The following is a 25,663-nucleotide window of genomic DNA, read 5'->3' as shown; positions in this document are numbered from 1 at the left end:
ATTTCATCACTGAGCTCTTCGGATATTAGGTTGTACCACTAAGTTCTTTGGATCTTCATTACTCAGAACTACAGTTACCGCATTGAGTTATTTGGATTTACAGTTCCACCACTGAGTCCTTAGGATCAAAATTTTCACACAAGAATCCCTGGGCTATTTGGATCTTCAGTTCTACCATTGAGTTCTTCGGATCCACAGGTCCCTCTCTAACTTCTTGGGATATTGCTTTCAACCACTATCTTATTCGGATGTACAGTTTCATAACTCAGAACTATAGTTACTGCATTGAGTTCGTCGGATCTTCAGTTCCACCACTGAGTTCTTCGGAGATTTTCAGTTCCTTCCCTAAGTTCTTCGGACATAACATATAGATACGGCACAGACTTCTTCGGATGGCTTCTGCGGATATTCATTTCCACCATCGAGTTTTTCGAGAATTTTCATTTCCATCCACAATTGTATTCTCTCGATCTACCGTTCCACCACTGAGTCATGGTGATCTACAGTTCCTACATTGATTTCCACCATCGAGGATCTTAATTTCCATTCACAGTTGACCCACTGCATTCTCTCGATCTACCGTTCCGCCACTGAGTTATGGGGATCTACAGTTCCTGCATTGATTTCATCGTGACTAGTCGTCAGTAATGCTAAACCCGACCGCAATTTTGCACCGAACACCAAGATGACTATATATACCACGGCTGATTTCAGTCCACTTCTGAGAGGACACGCCAATAAACTATTTCGCCCACAAGCAAAGAACTCATAAATTCCCGATCTCCTACGTTTCAACGAGTATACAATTTCGCGACCAACTACAAATCTACAAAATTCCTGACTATCAACGAATCGAAGTTCTTATTGACCACCGAGCACTAGTAACACGAAGGGCTATAGTGAATTTTCGAACCATAAAAATTCCAAATTTTTAGGTATAGTAGAAGCCCGATATTTCAGGCTCACTTAGACTATGCAGTGCATTATGACACCATAGTGGTGAACTTCTCTCTCATCACTAAGTGCTGCTCGATTCCATGTTTAGCTCAATGACAAGGGACCTTCTTTTTATAGCCGAGTCCGAAAGGCGTTTCACATTGCAGTGATACCACTTACGTACTAAAAAAGAGGTCACTCGTTATTATTCTCGGCTATTGTAGAACTCAATTATTATTATTATTATTGTAGAAAGATTATTATTATTATTATTGTGATAAGAGAATAGTTTACAACTTATGGCACCACAATGGATTGAATAAGTTTCTCAACCTCCGATTAATTCTTAAGCAGAGGATCAGGGTTTCCATTTTGGTCTGATCGGACCAAAATTGGTCCAAAAATTATTAATTTTTAAATTTGGTCCGATGGTCGGACCAAATGGAATTTGGTTGATTTTGGTTCGTTTTCGTTAAATCGGTAATTTTTTTTAAATTTTCTTTAGAAATAAAATTTTGCGATAACTTTCTATGGACATAGAATATTGACAAAATTTTCTATAGAAATAAAATTTTGACAAAGCTTTCTATAGAATTAAAATTTTGACAAAATTTTCTATAGAAATAAAATTTTGACAAAATTTTCTATAGAAAGAAAATTTTGACAAAATTTTCTATAGAAATAAATTTTTGACATTTTCTATAGAAAGAAAATTTTGACAAAATTTTCTCCAAAAGAAAAAAAAATTGACAAGATTTTCTAAAGAAATTAAATTTAATCATAATTTTCTATAGAAATAAAATTTTGACAAAATTTTCTATAGAAATAAAATGTTCACAAAATTTTCTATAGAAATAAGATTTTGTCAAAATTTTCTATAGAAGTAAAATTTTAACAACATTTTCTATGTCTATTAATTTTGACAAAATTTTCTATAGAAATAAAATTTTCGTTTTGTTTGTTATTGTTGGTTTCTCTTCAATCATTATTGTTGTTTTTGATTTCAGCTTAAAACCATGCATTGACTAAACTACAAGTGTAGCTTAACCAACAGAGGAAAATTATGCTTGTCAAATTGATTTGGGCAAAGCCCTATAGACTGCAAGATGGTTGGATGTACAGCTGTTTCGGAATTACCACATTCCTCTTCAACATCCTCTACTTGCAGCAAAACTATCAACCAATTATCAGAATAAATTCGGGTAATTCACTCAACCCAAAGTGAACTACACTTGAACCTTCCAAAAAGAGGTTTGATAGTCGGCTACTACCTACACAAATTTGCAAGCATATCTCTTTTCCTTTGCCAAACTCAAATCATCGATTTGAATGTAGTTGGCTGTAGGGTTGCCATTTTAGTCCGATCGGACCAAAATTGGTCAAAAAAAATTTAATTTTTAAATTTGGTCCGATGGTCGGATTAAATAGAATTTGGTTGATTTTGGTTCATTTTCCTCAAATTGGTATTTTTTTTAATTGTCTCCAGAAATAAAATTTTGACAAAATTTCCTGTAAAAATAAAATTTTGACAATAATCTCTATAGAAATAAAATTTTGCAAAACGTTGTACAGAAATAAACATTAAAAAGAATTTGCAGAGGTAAAAAATTATGCACACATTTTGTATAGGAAGAAAATTTTTGTAAACATTTTCTACAGAAACAAAATTTTGACAAAATTTTCTACAGAAATAAAATTTTGACAAAATTTTCTAAAAAAATAAAACGTTGACAAAATTTTCTATAGACATAAAATTTTGACAAAATTTTCCATAGAAGTAAAACTTTCACAAAATTTTCTATAGTAATAAAATTATTACAAAATTTTCTATAGAAATAAAATTGTTACAAAATTTTCTATAGAAATAAAATTGTTACACAATTTTCTATATAAATAAAATTTTGACAAAATTTTCTATTGAAATAAAATTTGTACAAAATTTTCTATAGAAATAAAAATTTGACAAAATTTAATATCGAAGTAAAATTTTGGTATAAATTTTGGCCCAATTGTGGAAAAATTTTGGTCCGAAATAAAAATTCATTGTGGCCACGCTGCAGATGATAACCACGGGTTAGCAAAACTTTTGTGCGTACACACAAAAAATTTTTTTTCTGGTTCAATCACGAAATTAATTGATCCAATTAATTTTTTAATTGAAATGTCTTCAATCACAGAAATGATAGTATCAATTAAAAAATTAATTGAAGGTCAATTAAAAAATTAATTGATCCAATTAAAAAATTAATTGATACTATTAATTTTTGTGATTGATTTTTGTTTCAATTAAAAAATTTGTTGAATCAATTAAATTTTTAATTGAATATTTTTTAAAACTCAATTAAAATTTGAATTGGAAAAATTTTCGTGAAATTTTTTTCTGTGTAGTCAGCTGTTTTGACCACACGATATATCATAACAAGACATTGAGAAAATGAAACTAATTGAGGCTAAACTAACGGGCTGCCGCTATAGCTATCCTAATTTAACCTACCACACATTTGTGTCATTTGAACTATGTGTGACATATCACTTAATATTTATGCCTAATTAATTTTATAAAACAAACAATCTGCATGTCTGATACAAATTTTTGGTTTAAGGTGGGTATTAAATTCGGGTTTAGCAATTTTTCCACAATTACTTCTCTCTAATAAACCATTAAAAAGAATATAAACTTTGTGAGAAGTTGCTGAGAGAGTATTCCCCATTAAGTTTTAATAAAATTTATACTGTTTTCCCTGATTTATTTTCTATTTTAGCGGCTAAACTCGAACTTAGTACTCACCAAAGAACATTTTTATGTGTGAAAATGTATTGAATTCTATCAATTTTTATACATTTAAATCTACGACAGGTGCTTGTCTTTGCTATACCACATCGAGCATCTCCCTACAAAAGATGTCGCCCATGGTATATGCTTTTAATATAAAACTAACCATAATGGTGAATAGCAGAGACGGTGCACATGTCCAACCACAGTCATAAACCATTTAGTAAAGACTCTGGCAAAACGCAAAACGTCGATAGTTGGCGCCACGATAAATTACATTTCTTTTACAACGCATAATATAAACGACAGGGGACTCCAGAGAATTTTGTTCCCCCATATGTGTATATTAATTAATTAATTAATTAATGTTCCATATAAATATGGATGTTTAATGTATATTGTAACGAATGTGATATTTCTAGATTTAAGTTTATTTAAATTAGTTTCCGTTAATTTAAATTTCAAATTGTAACGATAAAATTACGTCATAACTTGTTAGAGTCATTTCTTTATTTTCTAGTACTTTACTAAACGTCTTTTGTGTTCTTAGTTTTCCAATCGTTCATTGTAAAAGTAACGCCTTTTGTTTTACTTATTGTTATAATTGTAATAATATGACCATAATCACTCATGCCTGCACGACATCTATCAGATATTAGAATCCACTAGATTATTAGTCAAGACAATAAGCATAAGCCTAAAAGTATGTGTGCCATATCACCTGTACAATATCGCCCGATAGAATGTTCTAGATAGCCAAGACAATGAACATAAGCCGATAAATATGTGCGTACCAGATAGTAGTAGATTAATCTAGAAGGTTGTAGGCCAATTGGCGAGAACATTCGAAATCGTCATATCTCGGTATATAAACCCCTAGCGGAGAGAGCTGTCAAGTCAGTCGTAAGCTAAAGTTTATACAGTACACATCGTAGAGCAAATAAGTGAAACCTATTAGTTAAACAAATAAATTGTAGATGGTCGTTATTTGAAAAAAAAACTGTGTTTTAATTATCGGGTTATTAAACATGACTCAATATAAAAACGCGACAATATGTATAATAATAAATATAATAATAGCAAATCTTAAATATAAGCCCCAATGACCTGAAGCACACAAAATAGACACTCGTTGTGGATGGTTGGATGGTGGACCAACTTCACTTCGGTTTCCGAGCACAGGAAGAGGCACTTTTGTTTGTTGACGTAGCGACCACCATAGGATAGTTTGTAACTTATCGAAATATTGCTCTAAGACCCCACAAAGAATATATAGTGTGGGTCGTGGTGAAATTTTGAGTCGATCTAGCTAGGTTAGGTTAGGTTAGGTGGCAGCCCGATGTATCAGGCTCACTTAGACTATTCAGTCCATTGTTATACCACATTGGTGAACTTCTCTCTTATCACTGAGTGCTGCCCGATTCCATGTTAAGCTCATTGACAAGGGACCTCCTTTTTATAGCCGAGTCCGAACGGCGTTCCACATTGCAGTGAAACCACTTAGAGAAGCTTTGAAACCCTCAGAAATGTCACCAGCATTACTGAGGTGGGATAATCCACCGCTGAAAAACATTTTGGTGTTCGGTCGAAGCAGGAATCGAACCCACGACCTTGTGTATGCAAGGCGGGTATGCAAACCATTGCACCACGGTGGTTCCCGATCTAGCTATGTCCGTCCGTATGTGGAAATCACGCTAACTTCCGAACGAAAGAAATTATCGACTTGAAATTTGCCACAAGTATTTGTTATTATGTAGGTCGGATGGTATTGAAAATAGGCCATATCGGACCACTTTTACGTATAGCCCCCATATAAAACCAACTCTTGGAGGAGCAAATTTCATCCGATCCGGTTGAAATTTAGTACGTGGTATTAGTATATAGTCTCTAACACTTATGCAAAAATTCCCCCCAGATTTGATCTCCGGAGCCTGTTAGAGGAGCAAAATAAATCCGATCCGGTTGAAATGTGGCACGAGTTGTTAGTATATGATCTCTACTAACCATGCAAAAATTTATCCATATCGGTCCATAATTATATAGAGTCTCCATATAGTCCGATCCCCAGATTTGATCTCCGGAGCCTCTTGGAGGAGCAAAATTCATCCGATTCGGTTGAAATCTGGTACATTGTGCTAGTATATGGCCGCTAAAAACCATTCCAAATGTTGGTCCAAATCGGTTATATATAGCACCCAGTTAAACCGATATGTTTACTCGAAATTTGTAAATGTATATATGTTTACATTCACACATATTATTTATATGAAACATTCATGACCCAAACATAATATATTCTAACATACTAACATATGTGTCCCAAACATTTAAAGTTAGTTTAGGAACATTACATGTTTGCACTTAAATATATTGTGTTTAAAAATTGTGCCCGAAACACCTTTTTTTTATATCGGAACATATGAAAAACATATTTTTCTAACAGTGTAGTGTATATGGCCCCCCCGTAAAAACGACCCCAATATTTCAATTCTGGCTCTCTAATTACCGTGCAAAAGCTCATATCGGATTGTAATTATTTGTAGACTTCCTTACCGGTCAAGAATTGAATTATATACGTATTTAATCTGCTTTCTTTTTAGTCTAATATATACCACAGAGAAAAAAATTTCACATAAAATTTTCCAATTAAAATTTTAATTGAGTTTTAAAATATATTCAATTAAAAATTTAATTGAATCAACAAATTTTTTAATTGAAACAAAAATCAATCACAAAAATTAATAGTATAAATTAATTTTTTAATTGGATCAATTAATTTTTTAATTGACCTTCAATTAATTTTTTAATTGATACTATCATTTCTGTGATTGAAGACATTTCAATTAAAAAATTAATTGGATCAATTAATTTCGTGATTGAATCAGAAAAAAAAATTTTTGTGTGCACTTACGATACCTTGTTATCGGCAAGTATTACCACAACCCAAGTAATGTGATTGTTGATGACAGTCTTTATTAGAAGTTTCCTACGCAATCCATGGTGGAGGGTACATCATATTCGGCCTGGCCGAACTTACGGCTGTATATACTAGTTTTTATTGTTAATTTGAATAATTTCAATGCATTGTTATTCCGTTTTTGATAATGGCATAGTTTCTATTTGTCAAGTGTTCAAGTGTCAAAGAATAAAAGCTACAAACGAAATTTCTAGCTAAATTACATTTTTAACCATCATATTAAAATTTTCTATTCTATTCTAGATGCCAAAAAATTGACGCCTTCACAAAAAACTATTATTCGTGCGCCTATAAATATGCTTTAAATTATAATGGTTGTTTAATAAATCTTACGGCCATATATCTCACATTTTGGTCGTATTATGAGCGACACCTGGTAGGCAATCGAACAAACAAACGATTATTGGGTAAAGACGCTAGAGTTATAAAATCTGATAATTCTTATCAAATTTACAAATACTAGATGGCGCCCATCTGAAGTTTATCATCGTAGAATCTCTGAAATTGAAACGTATACCAAAAAAAAAACTAAAATTGGAAATCACCTTGAAAGAAAATGAGGGTTTATTTTAGAAAATTTTAACTAAAATATTTTACTTGCCATATACGGTCATAAGTTCGGTCAGGCCGAATTTTATGTACCACTACATCCTCAAACAAACATCGCTTCTGTTTATGTCCCAATCATAATATGTTCTAACATATTAACATATATGTCCCAAACATGTTATGTTAGTTTATGAATATTATATGCTTCCACTTAAAAATATTGTGTTAAAAAATTTGAGTTACAAACATATAACTTTTACACCCAAACGTATCAAATACAGTATTTTTCGTCCGTGTATGGATTGCGTAGAAAGTTATATTAAAGCCAATCGATTTTCGCCCAGTAAATAGATATGAACCAATGTTTGTATGGTGGTTAGAAGTCACATACTAACATCACGTATCAAATTACAGCCGGATCGGATGTCCATATCCAGGACGCTCGGAATCCTTTTTATATGGGTTGGGTGTTATATATAATTATGGACCGATATGGATAGACGTGGACTAAGACCACGTCCAAATTTCAACAGGAACAGATGATATTTGCACCTCTAAGAAGCTCCGGAAATCACATATGGAGATCGGTTTATATGAGGGCTATATACAATTATGAACCGATATGAACCAATTTTTGGATAATTGTTAAAGGACGTATAATAACAGTACAAATTTCAACCGGATAGGGATGTAGGGTCGCCAGATGATGGTTGCCGAAATCCGGGACCTTGTGCCGTACATTCAGGAATTTGTCGGGACAAGCAAAAACTGTCACATTTGAGTTTCAATTTGATCGAACATTTTATTTTATTGTTATAAAGTTCATCATTGTCTAGAGACTGGGAAATTCCTAAATATGTTGGAACATCTGAAACTTTCACCCAAGATGGTAGCGAAGGTTTTATATAAAACATAATACAAATGCTGTTGTTTTTTGAAAGTCAAAGACCTAAGCTCATATCTACTGGCATATTACTATTGGGATATATTTTTAGATCCATTGAGCTTGGCAATCCGAGCTGTTGTAGCTAAAGCTGTGGATAACGTTATAGCAAACAAACATTGGCTCTGCGGTGGCAGTTCTTTTGTAGTTCTTGTCGATACTGTGAATTTGGTTATCGCCATGGACATGGAGCTTGAATTTTGAATGTGTTCTGCCAGCTTACTGTTACGTTCTTATATTGAGGCGTATTTTCGAATAACGACAATCTACAATTTATTTGTTTAACTGATAGGTTTCACTTATTTGCTCTACGATGTGTATTGTATAAACTTTAGCTTACGACTGACTTTACAGCTCTCTCCGCATACATTTCTCTTATTTTATTTTTGTTCATTTAGTGGTTTGTGTGTGCGTGTGTTTGTTATTCGTTGATGGTTTTTGGCTGGATGAGGTGTTGTTTTCAATAAAGGCACATGTGTTTTTGTTGTTGTAGGTATGCTTTGGCTTTGCTTGGTTTTGTTTGGCATGCTTCAGTTGTACAGTTGGCGTTGGCGTGGGTTGTTGCATCTTTTAAGCAGGTATGCAACAAGGGAATATAAAGGCATGGAATATTTTGGATTTTTGAGACATATATTCGTGTTTGTTTATTAAACCTTTTAAATGAAAGTTATTAATATTTTATCGGTAGTTTAGAAAAAAGTTATTAAGAATATTTAGTAAAATATGTTGAAATTGAATGTGTATTGAAATTTTCATTATTCAATGTAGAAAATTAATATTCAATTCCAGATGTATTTGGAAAATTTTTGTTATATCTCAGCGTACAGTTTAGTCATAAATTGGTAAGTATTTTTTTAATATGGATTTCTTTTAAAAAGAATATTTTTTATGTATATTATTATTTGTTAATTAATTTTTTTGGAAACCAGTTTAATGCTTTTCTTTGTTGTAAAAGCAATATTTAATTTCAGAGCAACTCCACATGGATACAAATAAATTTAAAAAATAGAGAATTGGTAAGTTTTGCTAAAAATTGGCTTTCTTTCAACTAGAATATTTACGTTTTTATGACCTTTTTATCATTAAAATTACACGTTTTTAATACCTTATGTTAGTATTTCTTTAATCAAATTTTTTGGAAACCAATGTTATATTTTTAATGTAAAAAACAAATATTTAATTTCAGAATAACCCCTTAAAAATTTGGAAAATTTTTTACTACTCCTTTGCTTGTAATTTAATAGTGAATTGGTAAGGATTCCTTAACTTTCTTTTAACCCTGTACAGTCATCCTTATTTTTTGTACATTAACGTCATCCTTCGTCATTTTGACTACGGCTCATTTCAAGACGCTATAATTTTCATCGTGAGCGAAAAAGTGAACCAAACTTGAATTTATTTTCTTATTCAATTTGGTTTTAAGTAGTATAACACAAAAATTCATTAAACGGTCAAATTAGTATAACTTAAATTTACCATTTCCCAATAGACTAAAATGCATTTTAAATCGAAAATGAAATTACGTGTCGTCATTTTGACGAATGATGACTGTCTAGGGTTAACCATAATATTTTTATGCATATTATTATTTTGTTCATTAGATTTTTTGGAAACCTATTTAATAATTTTACTTAATGTAAAAAATATATATTTAATTTCAGAGTAACCTAAATAAATTTGGACAACCTTTTATATTTCCCCTCAGCGCACAATTTAATAGAGAATTGGTAAGTTTTATATTAAAACTTTGTCTTTCTTTCAACTACAATATTTATTTTATTATATCCTTCACATCGATAACAACACAGTTTTATGAGTTTATATAAAATACTTCATTATTTCTCTAATTGTTTCAGGTACAAATTTTATGAGATACGTTTTCCAAAGAAAAGTTGAACTCCTTACACCATTTGATAAAATGCCCCCAAATATGGTAAGTTACAAGCTAATATAAAGAATTAAAAACTTATATTTCATTACATGGTGTTAATTTTTAACAATTTTCATTATTGCTTCCATTTTTTTCCAGCAAGATATGTGAAAAAATTACCTACGATGAATAAAAAAAGGATAAGTCAAAATGTCCAAACAGCGAGTTCAAATGAACTACTCTCTGTTCCACGTGGTCATAATTTTTATTCACAAAAAACATTGTATTAAGAACTTTCATCATAAGTTTTTATAATAAAGTACTTTTGCTTAAAGAAAGTTTAATTTTAATGTATGAACATTTTCATAATAGTAAAACGATTTGTTTTTCCTTTAATTATTTAATTTCTCTGTACTGTGGAAGGATTGATTTAAAAATAGTTTAGTTGTCGACATTTTAAAGAGACTGTAAACCAATTTTTATTATCTGGTTTCCCACAAAATAAGCAAGTAAACCAAAAGAATATTGACTTTTTAACTTGGTAGGGGTATATAAATCTTATGGTGTTGTAAAAATGAACTATAATACAATGTTATAGATGAACTAAAATTTAAGAGAATTATAAACTAGACAAGTTGAAAAAAATCTTAAGGGCTAAATCATGGTCAATATTACTACAGTTGAGTTCATTTTGCAATGGAAATGGGTTCACTGTTTTTTCAGTGTAGAGATAGAGCGTCTTTTGTGAAGCAACTTTTGTTATTGTAAAAAAAATGGAAAAAAAGGAATTTCGTGTTTTGATAAAATATTGTTTTCTGAAGGGAAAAAATACGGTGGAAGCAAAAACTTCGTTTGATAATGAGTTTCCGGACTCTGCCCCAGGGAAATCAATAATAATTGATTGGTATGCAAAATTCAAGCGTGGTGAAATGAGCACGGGGGACGGTGAACGCAGTGGACGCCCGAAAGAGGTGGTTACCGACGAAAACATCAAAAAAATCCACAAAATGATTTTGAATGACCGTAAAATGAAGTTGGTCGAGATAGCAGAGGCCTTAGAGATATCAAAGGAACGTGTTAGTTATATCATTCATCTATATTTGGATATGCGGAAGCTCTGTGCAAAATGGGTGCCGCGCGAGTTCACATTTAACCAAAAACAACAACGTGTTGATGATTCTGAGCGGTGTTTGAAGCTGTTAACTCGTAATACACCCGAGTTTTTCCATCGATATGTGACAATGGATGAAACATGGCTCCATCACTACACTCCTAAGTCCAATCGACAGTCGGCTGAGTGGACAGCGACTGGTGAACCGTCTCCGAAGCGTGGAAAGACACAAAAGTCCGCTGCGAATTCACTGAAATGTTAACAATGTTTTTTTTTCTGAAATGTTAGCAATGTTTTTTTTCGATATAAAGGAACAGGGCATTACTTATGCTTTTTCATATCGTTGTTTGTAATACAGTTTAGTAAAAAATGTCTACCTTTACTTCCTGGTGAGTTAGATTTTAGATATACGTTATCAATAAACTTCAATTCGAAAAGCTTTAACCGTCTAGAAGAACAATAAAAATCAAAATAAATAAAGTCACAAAATATATAACAATGAGAATCGCGTGACTTTTGTTAATTATTTCACTGTGGTCTTAAAGTCGTAGCGAGTGACATCTTTTGGGCAATGGCATACATAAAGTTTTTTAAATAAGCGCCGAAAAGTAGGCTTTAAAATATTTGACTCATACGAAACACTCTTACGGCCAATAGATACCTAGTAAATGACTATATTAACATTGCAGCCTAAAATCATGCTCCACTTTGAAGGAGATTTAGTGTAGATACACACAAACAGTGCTATTCAAACCTTCAATAATTACCAGAGAATTAAAGAAACGTGCTCTAAAGATAAATGCTTTTGCAAGATTATTAATTTTATGGAATTTTTATATGAAATTTAAATTTTCCGTAGTCTTGAACCATATATAAAATAAATATTCCTATAGATTTATAGTTTTTTAAGGTTTCCATACATATGGGGTGCTAATTAAATATGCCAAAAAAAAATTTCTCGTGGGGTAGTAATAAAATTTCTTTTTTGAGGTTCAAATTTTCTTCAAATTTCAAAATATCTACAGACTGACTTACCTTTATAATCGTTTGTCGTTGCTTCGGTTTTGAGTATTAAACTTTTCGCCATCAACTTTTCAGCCAATAGGGGATTTGAGGCTATCAAAAATCGTGTCGAACTATCATCGAATATCGATGAAGCCTCCGCCACACTAATATTATTCCCCGTTACATTATTGTTGTGATTGTTTCCGGTGCTATTGTTGTTATTGCTGCCAGCATTATTGCTATTATTCGTTCTTGGAAGATATGATGAGCTATTTGCCTGCTCCTGAGTGGAAGATGCTGCAGTGGGTTCTAATGTTAACGAATTTGTACCCACAGAACCCAAGGCAGAATTTTCACCCGGCAGCTGGATGCCATTGCCGTTAATCAAATGTGATGTTGTCGATGAAACTCGACCACCCCCGCCACCCCCGCCACCAACACTTGCTACTCCACATGCGGTAGGGCCCACACTAATACCCACACCCGTACCATTGACCAATGCAGCAAATGTATCATCGGCAACACATCCCTCACTGGTTACATCGCTAATGTTATTCTCCTCCTGCAAATATATGGCGAGATTAAAAGATAATGTTTCGGATTTTTTTCAGAAAATGATTAGATTCCACATACTTTCACTTCAACTGTTGCCAAATCAGAGAGTAAACTTTCAATTTCAAAATTACTTTCAGATAATTGGCGAAATAGTTCGTCGGAAGAGTCATTATTACATAACGAAGGTTCCAGGGCATTTATTTCGGTGGTACTTTCTGCTAGCTGTGTACTTTCGCTGACATTCTCATTGGATTGGGGTACGCCATCCTTTGGGTGGTGAGAGAGAGAGAGATAAAAATGAATTTTAATAAAACTAAAAACTAATATTCATAATAATAATATTCATTTAAATTTTCAATTTAAATTCAATTTTATTATGGATAAACTACTATCGATCTTACCTGCATACATGCTGATATGTCTAAGCCACCCACAATGCGACCATCATTATCCGGACACCAAAGTAGTGCGTCATCAATAAATGGCATCGCTAAGGCAAAGCCACCTAGAACTTCGTTCACCAGTGCCAGCGTGTTTTTGTCACCGGTGCCGCTTGGGGAAATATTTTCAAAATGGCTCTGGTTTTGGGGGGAATTGCTGTCGAAAGGGCACTCCAGGAGTGTATATGAGCCTCTTTCGTATAACTTCAGTGTATTTCCTTTTTATATGGTATTCTTCTAGGGGGGATAAACAGCAATAGACGATAGTTGTAGATAGAATAAATTTGGTTGATTTGTTGAGAAAACAAAATCATCAATTGTAGGCACTTTTTCCTTTACGGGAGTTTTAATTATTTTTTGGTTTTATTCTGGATAGTTTGTTTTTTTTTTTTTGTTTTCTTAGTTTTAGCTTTTTTGTATATATTGAGGCGTGAAATTGGTTTAAAATTTACATTTTTCCTTATGGAAATTAAAGCCAATTGGTTTCAAAAAATAAATTCATATAAATTATGGACGAATTTATGTTTCTTTTTTTCTTCTCTCTCTCTCTCTCTCTCTCTCTCTCTCTTTCTCTTAATAACAAAAGATCCTTATTTACACACTTATTATCGATGTTGTTTTGGTTTTGCTTTTATATGTATAAAAAACGACAATTTACAATTATACTACGCACTAATTAAAAAGTTTTGATAAAATTGGATATAAGGCAACCAGTTGGTGTATAAAAACAGTTGTGATAAGTCTGAAAATATATATAAAAAGAGAGAAAAAAAATATTAATATAAGAAATTTCAAAATTTGTAATAAATTACAAAGTCTATAGATTAATATTTATAAGATCAAATAACAATATCCTTTTCAAAGCGAAATTTCTTTACATGCCAATAATACAGTTCACCATATATGTCTTATGGGAGAAATGAAAAACAATCGATAACCTCGTCCTAGAGATATGTTTTGTTGATACCATAGCTAAGCATTACTAATGGTATTAACCATGAGCGAGAAACACAAAGCTAAAACTAAGAAGGTACTTCTCTCTCTCCTGAGAGAGCAAATATCAAGGCTGTAGATAACACAGAAATTTGTTTACATCCAACGAGATTAAAGTTACTTCAAAATATTGTCATCGCAAGCCGTAATTTATTTGCATGCCACTAATACAGTTCTGCCATGCGTTTCTTATGGAAAGAAATGAAAAACAATCGATAAAATCGTCCTAAAGAGATATTTGCTTGAAATGTTAGCTAAGCATATCTTAAACGGTATTAACCACTAGCGAGAAATACAAAGCTAAGGGCTAAAACTAAGAAAGAAGTTCTCTCTCTCTCCTTTTATTGAGAGAGCAAATGTCAAGACTGTAGATAACAGTAACATTTGCTTGCATCCAACGTTGTTAACGTTATTTCATAGTACATACTAGATTTGCAGCATTTTTCTAAAAAAAATAATTTAGAAAAAACCCTTACTGGCATTAAAAGACTTTAATCGTAATTTGAAACAATTTTATAGAATAAAAACAAGCAAATTTTTTATGATTTCAAACCAAAAAAAACCTGCTTGGAAATAAAGATATTTTGAGAAAGCGCCTTGTTATTAAACTAAGGTTCTAGAAATTTTTTTGTTGTTTTGTTACAGCTGGTTTCTTCTTCAATCATTTCTTTTATATTTTGGATTAAAGAAAATGAAAAAAATCTTCCTATATACATATATGGTTTCTTGCTACAATAGCTAAGCATTTCTAACGGTGTTAGCGAGAAAGAAAATGTTAAGATAGAGTTTCTCTCTCTGTCCCTCTCTCTTTCATTTTATTGAGAGACCAAGGCTACAGGTAACAAGGCTACAATCAACGAGGTTAATGCTTTTTCAAAATTTTGTCATTGCGAGCCGTAATTTATTTGCTTTCTGCCATATATTTCTTATGGGAGAAAATGAAAAACAATCGATAATATCGCCCTACAGAGATATTTGCTTGAAAGAGTAGCTAGACATATCTTGACTGTATTAACCACAAAATTAACAGTACATACCAAGATGGTGTTTTTCTGTCTTTTTATTGAGAGAGCAAATGCCAAGATTATATATAAGAGTAATATTACTTACATTAAACGTGGTTAACGTTATTTCTATAGAAATTTTTATCAACATTTTATTTCTATGGAAAAATTTAACAAAATTTTATTTCTATAGAAAATTTTGTCAAAATTTTATTTCTATAGAAAATTTTGTCAAAATTTTATTTCTATAGAAAATTTTGTCCAAATTTTGTTTCTATAGAAAATTTTGTCAAAATTTTATTTCTAAAGAAAATTTTGTCAAAATTTTGTGTCTATAAAAAAATTTTGTCAAGATTTTATTTCTATAGAAAATTTTGTCAAAATTTAATTCCTATAGAAAATTTACAATTAATATTTTACTCAAACTCGGAAGGCGAATTCAGTTACGAAAGTGTTTGAAAGCTGTTAAGTTTTTAATAAAAAATGAATTGATTTTTGCAATCCATATGAATTAGAGTTTAAATTAAATCAATTAAAAACAAGTAAGTATAGTGTACCCTGCACCACTTTGAGATCAAAATTTTCGATACCATATCACATCCGTCAAATGTGTTGGGGGCTATATATAAAGGTTTGTCCCAAACACATACATTTAAATATCACTCGATCTGGACAGAATTTGATAGACTTCTACAAAATCTATAGACTCAAAATTTAAGTCGTCTAATGCACTAGGGTGGAACACAATGTTAGTAAAAAAATATGGGAATCATTTAAATCTGAAGCAATTTTAAGGAAACTTCGCAAAAGTTTATTTATGTTTTTTCGCTCGATATATATGTATTAGAAATTTAGGAAAATTAGAGCCATTTTTACAACTTTTCGAGTGGCGATTTTACAAGGAAAATGTTGGTATTTTGACCATTTTTGTCGAAATCGGAAAAACATATATATGGGAGCTATATCTAAATCTGAACCGATTTCAACCAAATTTGGCACGCATAGTAACAATGCTAATTCTACTCCCTGTGCAAAATTTTATCTAAATCGGAGATAAAAATTGGCCTCTGTGGTCATATGAGTGTAAATCGGGCGAAAGCTATATATAGGAGCTATATCTATATCTGAACCGATTTCAACCAAATTTGGCACGCATAGCTACAATGCTAATTCTACTCCCTGTACAAAATTTCAATTAAATCGGAGTAAAAGATTGGCCACTGTGGTCATATGAGTGTAAATCGGACGAACGATATATACGGGAGCTATATATAAATCTGAACTGATTTCAATAAAATTTGGCACACTTGACTACTAATTGTACTCCTAGTGCAAAATTTCAACCAAATTGGGGTAAAACTCTGGCTTCTGGGACCGTATTAGTCCATATCGGGCGATAGATATATATGGGAGTCATAGGCGTAGGAAGGCCTCTGGGGAGGGGGCTTAGACCCCCCCAGAAAAATTTTAGCCCCCCCAGAATTTGAAATTCTATTTATAATTTTCCATTTTCCAATAAATGTCAATTGTTTTTTTTTAATTTTTATAAAAATTAAATAAGTATATACAATCGCACAAAGTTCCGCTAAAGACTTTCATGAACAATTGAATTACTTGGGTTGTGGTATCAGTTGCCGATGGTAATGTTTGAAGTCACATATTTATGAAATAAAGCTGTGGTTGAACTTATGATTGATTTAGTTTAGTCAATTTAATTGAAAAAATAGTAATTGATATTAAAACTATCCTTTCATAAATTAATATCTGCGAAAAAGCGTTGCCAAAAAAGTAGTGAAAATGTTCTTTTTGGGTCTAGAAGTGGTGCAAAATTGGCGGAGAAGCAATGAATGTAATATGATCTTGTCATAGGACAAATGTCCACCGTTTCAACAGCCGTTGCAATGAATTTGCATCACTTCTTAAGGTGAGATCCGAATTCAGTGTTTTGAATGCGAATTAAAAAATTTTGTGATATTTTCCCAAATAAATAACTTTTATATTGTTTTTATGATTTTTAATGCATTCTGACGCTTGCTTGAAACGTTTTTCCTCGAATAATTTCCAAAATTATCGATTTTTCTATAATGGATTTAGCAGTTTTGCGGCAAAATTTGAATAATTTGTACCAATTTATTTATTCTTACTATTTTTCTAAACTATTTGAAAAAAAAGAAAACAAAAAATTACACATTAAAATATGAAAAAAATGAAGTAAAAAAACTTCCTGTGTAGTTAAAATAATTGAGGACATTTTTGGAAGTACTTTTAAAGTTGTGCCTTTAGAACAACTCACAATTTTTTTGCTGGGAAAAGTGTGGAACTATTTTAGTTGCTTTATTATAAATTAGTTGTCGAGTTATTTGGATGTCTAATTTTGTATTCAATTTTATGAAATAAAACATTAATTAAACCTATAAGTTCAGTCTATAAATTTTTAGCTAGGGGGGCTATAGCCCCCCTAGGATAATTGTCTAGCTACGCTAATGATGGGAGCTATATCTAAATCTGAACCGATTTCAATAAAATTTGGCACACTTGACTATAGTACTAATTGTTCTTCTTGTGCAAAATTTTAAGCAAATTAGGGTAAAACTCTGGCTTCTGGGGCCATATAAGTCCATATCGGGCGAAATATATATATGGGAGCTATATCTAAATCTGAACCGATTTCTTCCAAAATCAATAGGGTTCTATTCTGAGCCAAAACACACACTTGTGCCAAATTTGAAGTCGATTGGACTAAAACTGCGACCTAGACTTTGATTACAAAAATGTGTTTACGGGCAGACGGACATGGCTATATCGACTCAGGAGCCCACCCTGAGCATTTTTGCCAAAGACACCATGTGTCTATCTCGTCTCCTTCTGGGTATTGCAAACATAGGCACTAACTTATAATACCCTGTTCCACAGTGTGGCGCAGGGTACAATTAATTGAAATTTGAAATCAATCAATTTTTTAATCAAGTATTTTTTGATGCCCAATTAAAACTGTGATTAATGATGTCATTTTCGAGATTGAAGACATTTCAATTAAAAAATTAATTGGATCAATTTCGTGATTTAATCAGAAAAAAAAACTTTTTCTGTGTAGAGAATATATTCAATTCCGTTTTTAAATGAATCCCTATAAGGACTCAGCCCTTATCTTGAAGTTAAAGATTCGTTAACCAAATTTGAAATCTGAGATAAATTTTGATCCATACAGAAGTTTAGTGAATATTATTAAAAATTTGTAATATAAACAAAATTAAGATTTGGATATTATTTATGGCACTGACGATTGTTTAGAAAGTCCATATATATTTTTTTCGAATTTTTTGATAAATGCAGTTATCAAAAAATTGTTCTCAATATTTGGAGTTCATTTATATCAGGCCTATTGTTATACGGTTAAACTTAGACTAAATTCAATGATAATATTATCAACGAAAATGTAAAATAAAAATTATTCCCCTAAATTTTCTTGTTTGAGTTTTTTTTTATATCCTGATGAATTGGTAGCTTTCTTTAGCATAAAAACTATTTGATAAACAACTAAAAGTTTGAGATTTTTAATGAACAATAATTCCCAGCTATAATGACAATCCATGGATGATTAGTTCCTCAAATGCAAATCACTATATACTCAATGTGTACTCCTGAAAGAAAAAAATTATATACGAAATACTAAAATAATGGAAAGCTAATAAAAATTATGAATTCCATTATCACAATAAGCCCACATACACACACACACACACACACTCTAAAAAGCATGTATAATTAATTAATTTTAAAATGTAATAAACAAACGAACAAAAAAATGTTTAAAAAATATAATTACTTAGAGATTTTTTATTTTCATAGATGAAATTATAACAAATGAAACTGCCTTAAAAACCGTTACCCATTAGCGTTTGCAAGTAGATCACCGCCGCATACCAAAATAAAAAATACCAAAAAAATGCAACAGTAGTGAAAAATTAAAAAAAAAACATACTTGTATATAAATTAAATGAAAAGAAAATTTGTTTTGTAGTTCCTTTCTTCCGGTTAATTATCATTATCAACACCATTACCAGAAACAACAACAATGAATATAAGGCAAAAGCAACAACATAATTCAACAATGGCAGCGGTAACAGCAACACAATAAAGTTCAATAACATCAAATCAAATAACATCTGCTGTGTATGGATTATACAAAAAGAAAAACAGCACCACCACCAACAACAACAACAACAGCAGCAGTAATAATAATAGAGAGAAGAAGAAGAAGCAGAAGAAAATGGCAAAGAAAAACTATGAAAAGCGAATGACTGCAATGACTACATCAAACTAAACTGCGTTTATTGCAGCATTACTGCGTCTAATGCCTGCCACTCCAAATAGACCCTCAGAGGCAAATCATCAAACACTCACATAGCCACACACACACACACACACACTCAAATACACAAGCGCGCACGCTCTCATCTATACTCTAATAATACTGGGCAAATGTTTTGGGATCATTGTGGAGCACTAGGAAAACCCACGTACATTTTGCAACCAGCCATCCATCTAACGACCATAACAACAGCAACTTGAAATTTGCAACATCATGGGCAATAGACACGACCAGACCAAGACACCATCAAACATACTACTCCAATGTGAAAGGAGTCAAAGGAGATGGGAAAGAGGGAAATATTGCAGCATTAGAAATATTAGGCCCCCTCATATTAAACACACACACACATGCTCTCGTAAAGAGTGATCATTATTAGGACGGATGGCCGGTGGCTGACTAGCAACAACATAAAATGTGTGCGCCCTCTCAGTTTTTTTTTTTTGCTATTGATAGTGATCAGCACTAGTCAACAGCAGGCCAGAGCACCACCAACACTAACACTAGTAATAGCAATGCCCGATGTTTGATTTGGTCTTGGCCGTCACTGAGGTCTCTCAATAACATCGTCGTCATCTGTGGTCGTGTTTCATCGTCTCTTTGCTGCCGCCTCATCTAAATAAGTAACAATGAGTCGTGTATGTTGATTTATCATCGTCATCAACTTTTGCATGTCGGGAGTTATTTGAGACCCCAAACAGCAAAGCAACAATGCTCCATATTGACCAGCGACCCCCAACGGAACTATCACGGAGGCCTAGACTCGTACTCCACTCCTAACTATAGCAAGCGGTCAATTAATTCGAGTCGTTTTATTTTTTAGAAAAAAAAAAAACAACAGAATTGAAAACGAAATTAAAGACGAAGACAATTCGTAATGCAATACCCCAACGCCCGACATATAAAGCCAATGACGGCGTCAACCCAAGCGACAACGTCGACGAACTATAGCCATAGAAATGAAAAACGAAAATAGAAAAGCCAAACTATGCAACTCTTGAAAATTCATCGAACCAGATAAAGTGAGGAAAAAACAAAGCGAAAAACAAAACCAACAAGAGGAAAGAAAATTTTACATAACATGTTATTGAACTATGAAAACTCAACAACAGCAACAACAACAACAATATCATTAACAAATATGCAACACAAATAGCAACAACAGAAAGTGCTATGCAACAACCATCACTGTTGCTTTTCTTTCAAACATTTTGCTATGATCACAGACAGTGGTTCGACAAGGCTGTTTGATCAAATAGAGTTGGAAGTCTAGATTAAAATTTCTAGTAGAATATTGAAGAAGAAATAGAAATTAATTACTTTTATAATCAGGTATTTTCTTCTAATTTCAAATTCGGTGATTAAAAAATTACTTGCACAAATTAATTTCGTTATAGAACTTTGATTTACTTTTCGGCGTGTGACGAAATGTAGATTAGTTGAAAAATAGATTTTTGTTTTTTTTTGTGGTTTAAAAGAAAATAAACACACCAGGAAGTAAAAATTTTGGTTAAGTTTAGAAAACTTTAAATAAACTGTATTACAAAAACATATGTCTCACAGATTTCACAAAAAAGTAAATATTTTTCCACAAATGCAAAAAAATTATAAGACATAATTATGTTTTTTTTATTTTTTAACGTAGTTTGAAAAAAAAAACGAAATGTTTAAAATGGCAAAAATGTTTTTAGTGCCATACGAAGTTCCAGATGGGCGGATTATTGGTAAAAAATATTGGAGACACGAATTTAGTAAATCTTTTTTATACCCTCCACCATAGGAGGGGGGGGGGTATATTAACTTTGTCATTCCGTTTGTAACACATCGAAATATTGCTCTAAGACCCCATAAAGTATATATATTCTGGGTCGTGGTGAAATTCTGAGTCGATCTGAGCATGTCCGTCCGTCTGTTGAAATCACGCTAACTTCCGAACGAAACAAGCTATCGAATTGAAACTTGGCACAAGTAGTTGTTATTGATGTAGGTCGGATGATATTGCAAATGGGCCATATCGGTCCACTTTTACGTATAGCCCCCATATAAACGGACCCCCAAATTTGGCTTGCGATTGCTCTAAGAGAAGCAAATTTCATCCGATCCGGCTGAAATTTGGTACATGGTGTCACCATATGATCTCTAACAACCATGCAAAAATTGGTCCACATCGGTCCATAATTATATATAGCCCCCATATAAACCGATACCCCGATTTGGCTTTCGGAGCCTCTAAGAGAAGCAAATTTCACCCGATCCGCCTGAAATTTGGTACATGGTGTAAGTATATGGTATCTAACATCTATGCAAAAATTGGTCCACATCGGTCAATAATTATATATAGCCCCCATATAAACCGATCACCCGATTTGGCTTGCGGAGCCTCTAAGAGAAGCAAATTTCATCCGATTCGGTTGAAATTTGGTACATGGTGTTAGTATATGGTCTCTAATGACCATGAAAAAAATGATCTACATCGGTCTATAATTATATATAGCCCCCATATAAACCGATCCCCAGATTTGACCACCGGAGCACCTTGGAAGAGCAAAATTCATCCGATTCGGTTGAAATTTGGTACGTGATGTCAGTATATGGTATCCAACAACCATGCAGGAATTGGTTCATATCAGTGCATAATTATATATAGCCCCCATATAAACCGATCCCCAGATTTGACCTCCGGTGCCTCTTGGAGAAGCAAAATTCATCCGATCTGGTTGAAATTTGGTACGTGGTAGTAGTATATGATATTTAACAGACATGCCAAAAGTGGTCCATATCAGTCCATAATCATATATAACCCCCATATAAACCGATCCCGAGATTTGGTTTTGGATCCTCTTGGAGGAGCAAATTTCAGCCGAGTCAGTTGAAATTTGGTACATTGTGGTAGTATATGGTCGTTAACAACCATGCCTAACTAGGTCCATATCGGTCTACAGTTATATATAGCCCTCAGATAAATCGATCCCCAACCATACAAAAATTGGTCCATATCAAGTTCATAATTGTATATAGCCCCCATATAAGCGACCCCCATATGTCAATTCTGGCTCTCTACCACGTAAGGACTAACTCACAATTTAGAAAACGATGTTAAGAAGTTTTAAGATACCACAACCCAAGTAATTCGATTGTGGATGACAGTCTTTCGTAGAAGTTTCTACGCAATCCATGGTGGAGGTTACATAAGATTCGGCCAGGCCGAACTTACGGCCGTATATACTTGTTTTATACTTCATTGGAGTATACATTTTCCTTTTTTTCATTTAATTATAATACGCAAAAAATTATTAAAGTCAAGGAAACTTTCTCAAAACATAATAATTTAAATTATTCGTGCAGCAGAATTTTGAAAATAATTTTAAGGGAAAAAAATCATATCATAAAAGAAAAACGTCCATCATTAAAATTATACAAAATTTAGTAAATAAACAAATAGTTTTAGTGTAATTTTATATATTTGTTTTTAATTTTCCATAGCCCAATTAAATTTTCCTTATACCAAGTATTAAGAATGTGGTTATAAAAATCTATGACCATACAGACGAATTTAATGTTATGTTATCTGTCTACGCCAGAATCCAGCATTGTAATATCGATGTCCTCATTCCAGAGTACTTAGCATTTTTTGATGGAGTTCGTTGTTTTTTATTCGGATTGATGTGAATTGCATTCTGTCAAAAGTTCGAATTTATTGGACATTTCTATGAAATGTTATGGTTAATATTGTACGTAGTCTGTGACTAAAGTTTTAAAAATTTCCAATCTAAAAAGGACAAAAAACTTTGTTCTAAAGGGTGATTTGTTAAGAGCTTGATAACTTTTTTTAAAAAAAAAACGCATAAAATTTGCAAAATCTCATCGGTTCTTTATTTGAAACGTTAGATTGGTCCATGACATTTACTTTTTGAAGATAATTTCATTTAAATGTTGACCGCGACTGCGTCTTAGGTGGTCCATTCGGAAAGTCCAATTTTGGGCAACTTTTTCGAGCATTTCGGCCGGAATAGCCCGAATTTCTTCGGAAATGTTGTCTTCCAAAGCTGGAATAGTTGCTGGCTTATTTCTGTAGACTTTAGACTTGACGTAGCCCCACAAAAAATAGTCTAAAGGCGTCAAATCGCATGATCTTGGTGGCCAACTTACCGGTCCATTTCTTGAGATGAATTGTTCTCCGAAGTTTTCCCTCAAAATGGCCATAGAATCGCGAGCTGTGTGGCATGTAGCGCCATCTTGTTGAAACCACATGTCAACCAAGTTCAGTTCTTCCATTTTTGGCAACAAAAAGTTTGTTAGCATCGAACGATAGCGATCGCCATTCACCGTAACGTTGCGTCCAACAGCATCTTTGAAAAAATATGGTCCAATGATTCCACCAGCGTACAAACCACACCAAACAGTGCATTTTTCGGGATGCATGGGCAGTTCTTGAACGGCTTCTGGTTGCTCTTCACTCCAAATGCGGCAATTTTGCTTATTTACGTAGCCATTCAACCAGAAATGAGCCTCATCGCTGAACAAAATTTGTCGATAAAAAAGCGGATTTTCTGCCACTGATTTTGGTAATAAAATTCAATGATTTGCAAGCGTTGCTCGTTAGTAAGTCTATTCATGATGAAATGTCAAAGCATACTGAGCATCTTTCTCTTTGACACCATGTCTGAAATCCCACGTGATCTGTCAAATACTAATGCATGAAAATCCTAACCTCAAAAGAATCACCCTTTATCTAAAGTGGTCTAAGTCATTTTTAGCCATGTTCTATTATCACTATTTTGAATTCGTATGTATATATATACTAAAAGAATATAAAATAAACTTGATTTTAAGACCGAAAAAAGGTGAATTTATATCTTATATGGTTTTTGAGAAATTCTAGAAAGAAAAAACTTTGAACTTGTTTCCTGTAAAATTCACTTTCTAGACTTATCGTACTTTGGAATGGAGACATCGATGTTATTCTGACTGCTGACAACACCAGAGTTATTGTTACCATAGTTCCCACTGAAAATCAGTTTGTTCTCTCTCTCATGCTTTGATGGGTATTAACGCTTGGACTGGTTTCACCAACACTTGGTAATATTTCCTTCCAATCTTTACACTTTCCTGTAACAAACAAACTTCCAATGACACGAGTAACTTATCTACTTAGCTTTAGATTTTAATCTTTCGAATATCTCTTTGGAATGCAATATCGTTTATGTGTGTGATGGAAAGAAGAGATAAAAGAGATATACAAAATTTTCTCTCTTTAGTTTAAAAAGTCTCTCTATATTTAATTTAATGGCATAAAAAACATCAACATAGAATTCTCCACTTTCTCATGTGGGATAGAGAACATCTAATCTTAAAGATCAAAGTCGATTTTTATTCATTTTTACAACGTTTAAAATAGAATCTAAAATTTCTCTCCCTCTCTTTAATTAATTTAAAGGCATTAAAACTCATCACTCCATCGACATAGAATTCTCCCCCGTAACGAGTTGAGAAGGGAGAATCTATTCTTTTAAACCGAAGTAGAGTATTTTTATTTTAAGGCCGTTAGAAATCGATTAGTCTATGTTCGCCTACATCACAAATAGATTAGCCGTTAAAAATCGAATTTAAAGTGTTTCTCTTTATAATGACTCTCTTCAATTTTGTTAACGGCATTAAAACTCCTCACTCTATCGACATAGAATTCTCCAAGCTGCTTAAAGAAAATCTAATTTTATTGACCAAAGTTGTTTTTTTTATATTTATACGGCGTAAAAAATCGATTAGTCAATTTTCACTAACATTAAAAGTGGTTTTGGCGATTTCGATCTAACAGCCAAATTTGAAGGTTAACAAAATTCGATTTAGACATTTGTCAAAAACTGTCAATAAAAAAATGTCCCTCAATGGTTGCAATGAAAATGTCGTGTAGTGATCTACAGTGACCAAGTCTATTTTTTTTTTCAAAGTAAAACACTTCTATTATTGAATATTTTGTAGCGTCTAAATATGGTCCACATATTTATTGCAAACATATTTTTTTTCTCCCACATATAAATAATATGTTTCAGTATAATCATACCCAGCAAAAACTAGGTAACCACATCTCATTACAATTGACATTACCAGGAGTAAAGCTGTCATTACACGTTGCAT

At 32.6% G+C, this 25,663-nt stretch overlaps 1 protein-coding gene across 2 annotated transcripts in view; it reads right to left on the bottom strand.

Annotated features, from left to right (window-relative positions):
• Eip74EF (Ecdysone-induced protein E74) overlaps positions 1-25,663 on the bottom strand; it is a 303,766-nt gene that overhangs the window by 171,531 nt on the left and 106,572 nt on the right. For both annotated transcript variants that reach the window (XM_075304889.1, XM_075304890.1), the window contains exons 3-5: positions 13,121-13,901; positions 12,798-12,986; positions 12,195-12,726 (exon numbers count right to left, since the gene is read on the bottom strand). In XM_075304889.1, the coding sequence (XP_075161004.1) occupies positions 12,195-12,726; positions 12,798-12,986; positions 13,121-13,207 (808 nt within the window). In that variant the 5' untranslated portion in view covers positions 13,208-13,901. The remainder of the gene's footprint in view (positions 1-12,194; positions 12,727-12,797; positions 12,987-13,120; positions 13,902-25,663) is intronic.

This window comes from Haematobia irritans, chromosome 4, assembly GCF_050003625.1.
Source record: "Haematobia irritans isolate KBUSLIRL chromosome 4, ASM5000362v1, whole genome shotgun sequence".
NCBI classification, from domain to species: Eukaryota; Metazoa; Arthropoda; class Insecta; order Diptera; family Muscidae; genus Haematobia; species Haematobia irritans.
The sequence above is the reverse complement of the archived record's forward strand: the minus strand, read 5'-3'. Positions and strand labels throughout refer to the sequence as shown.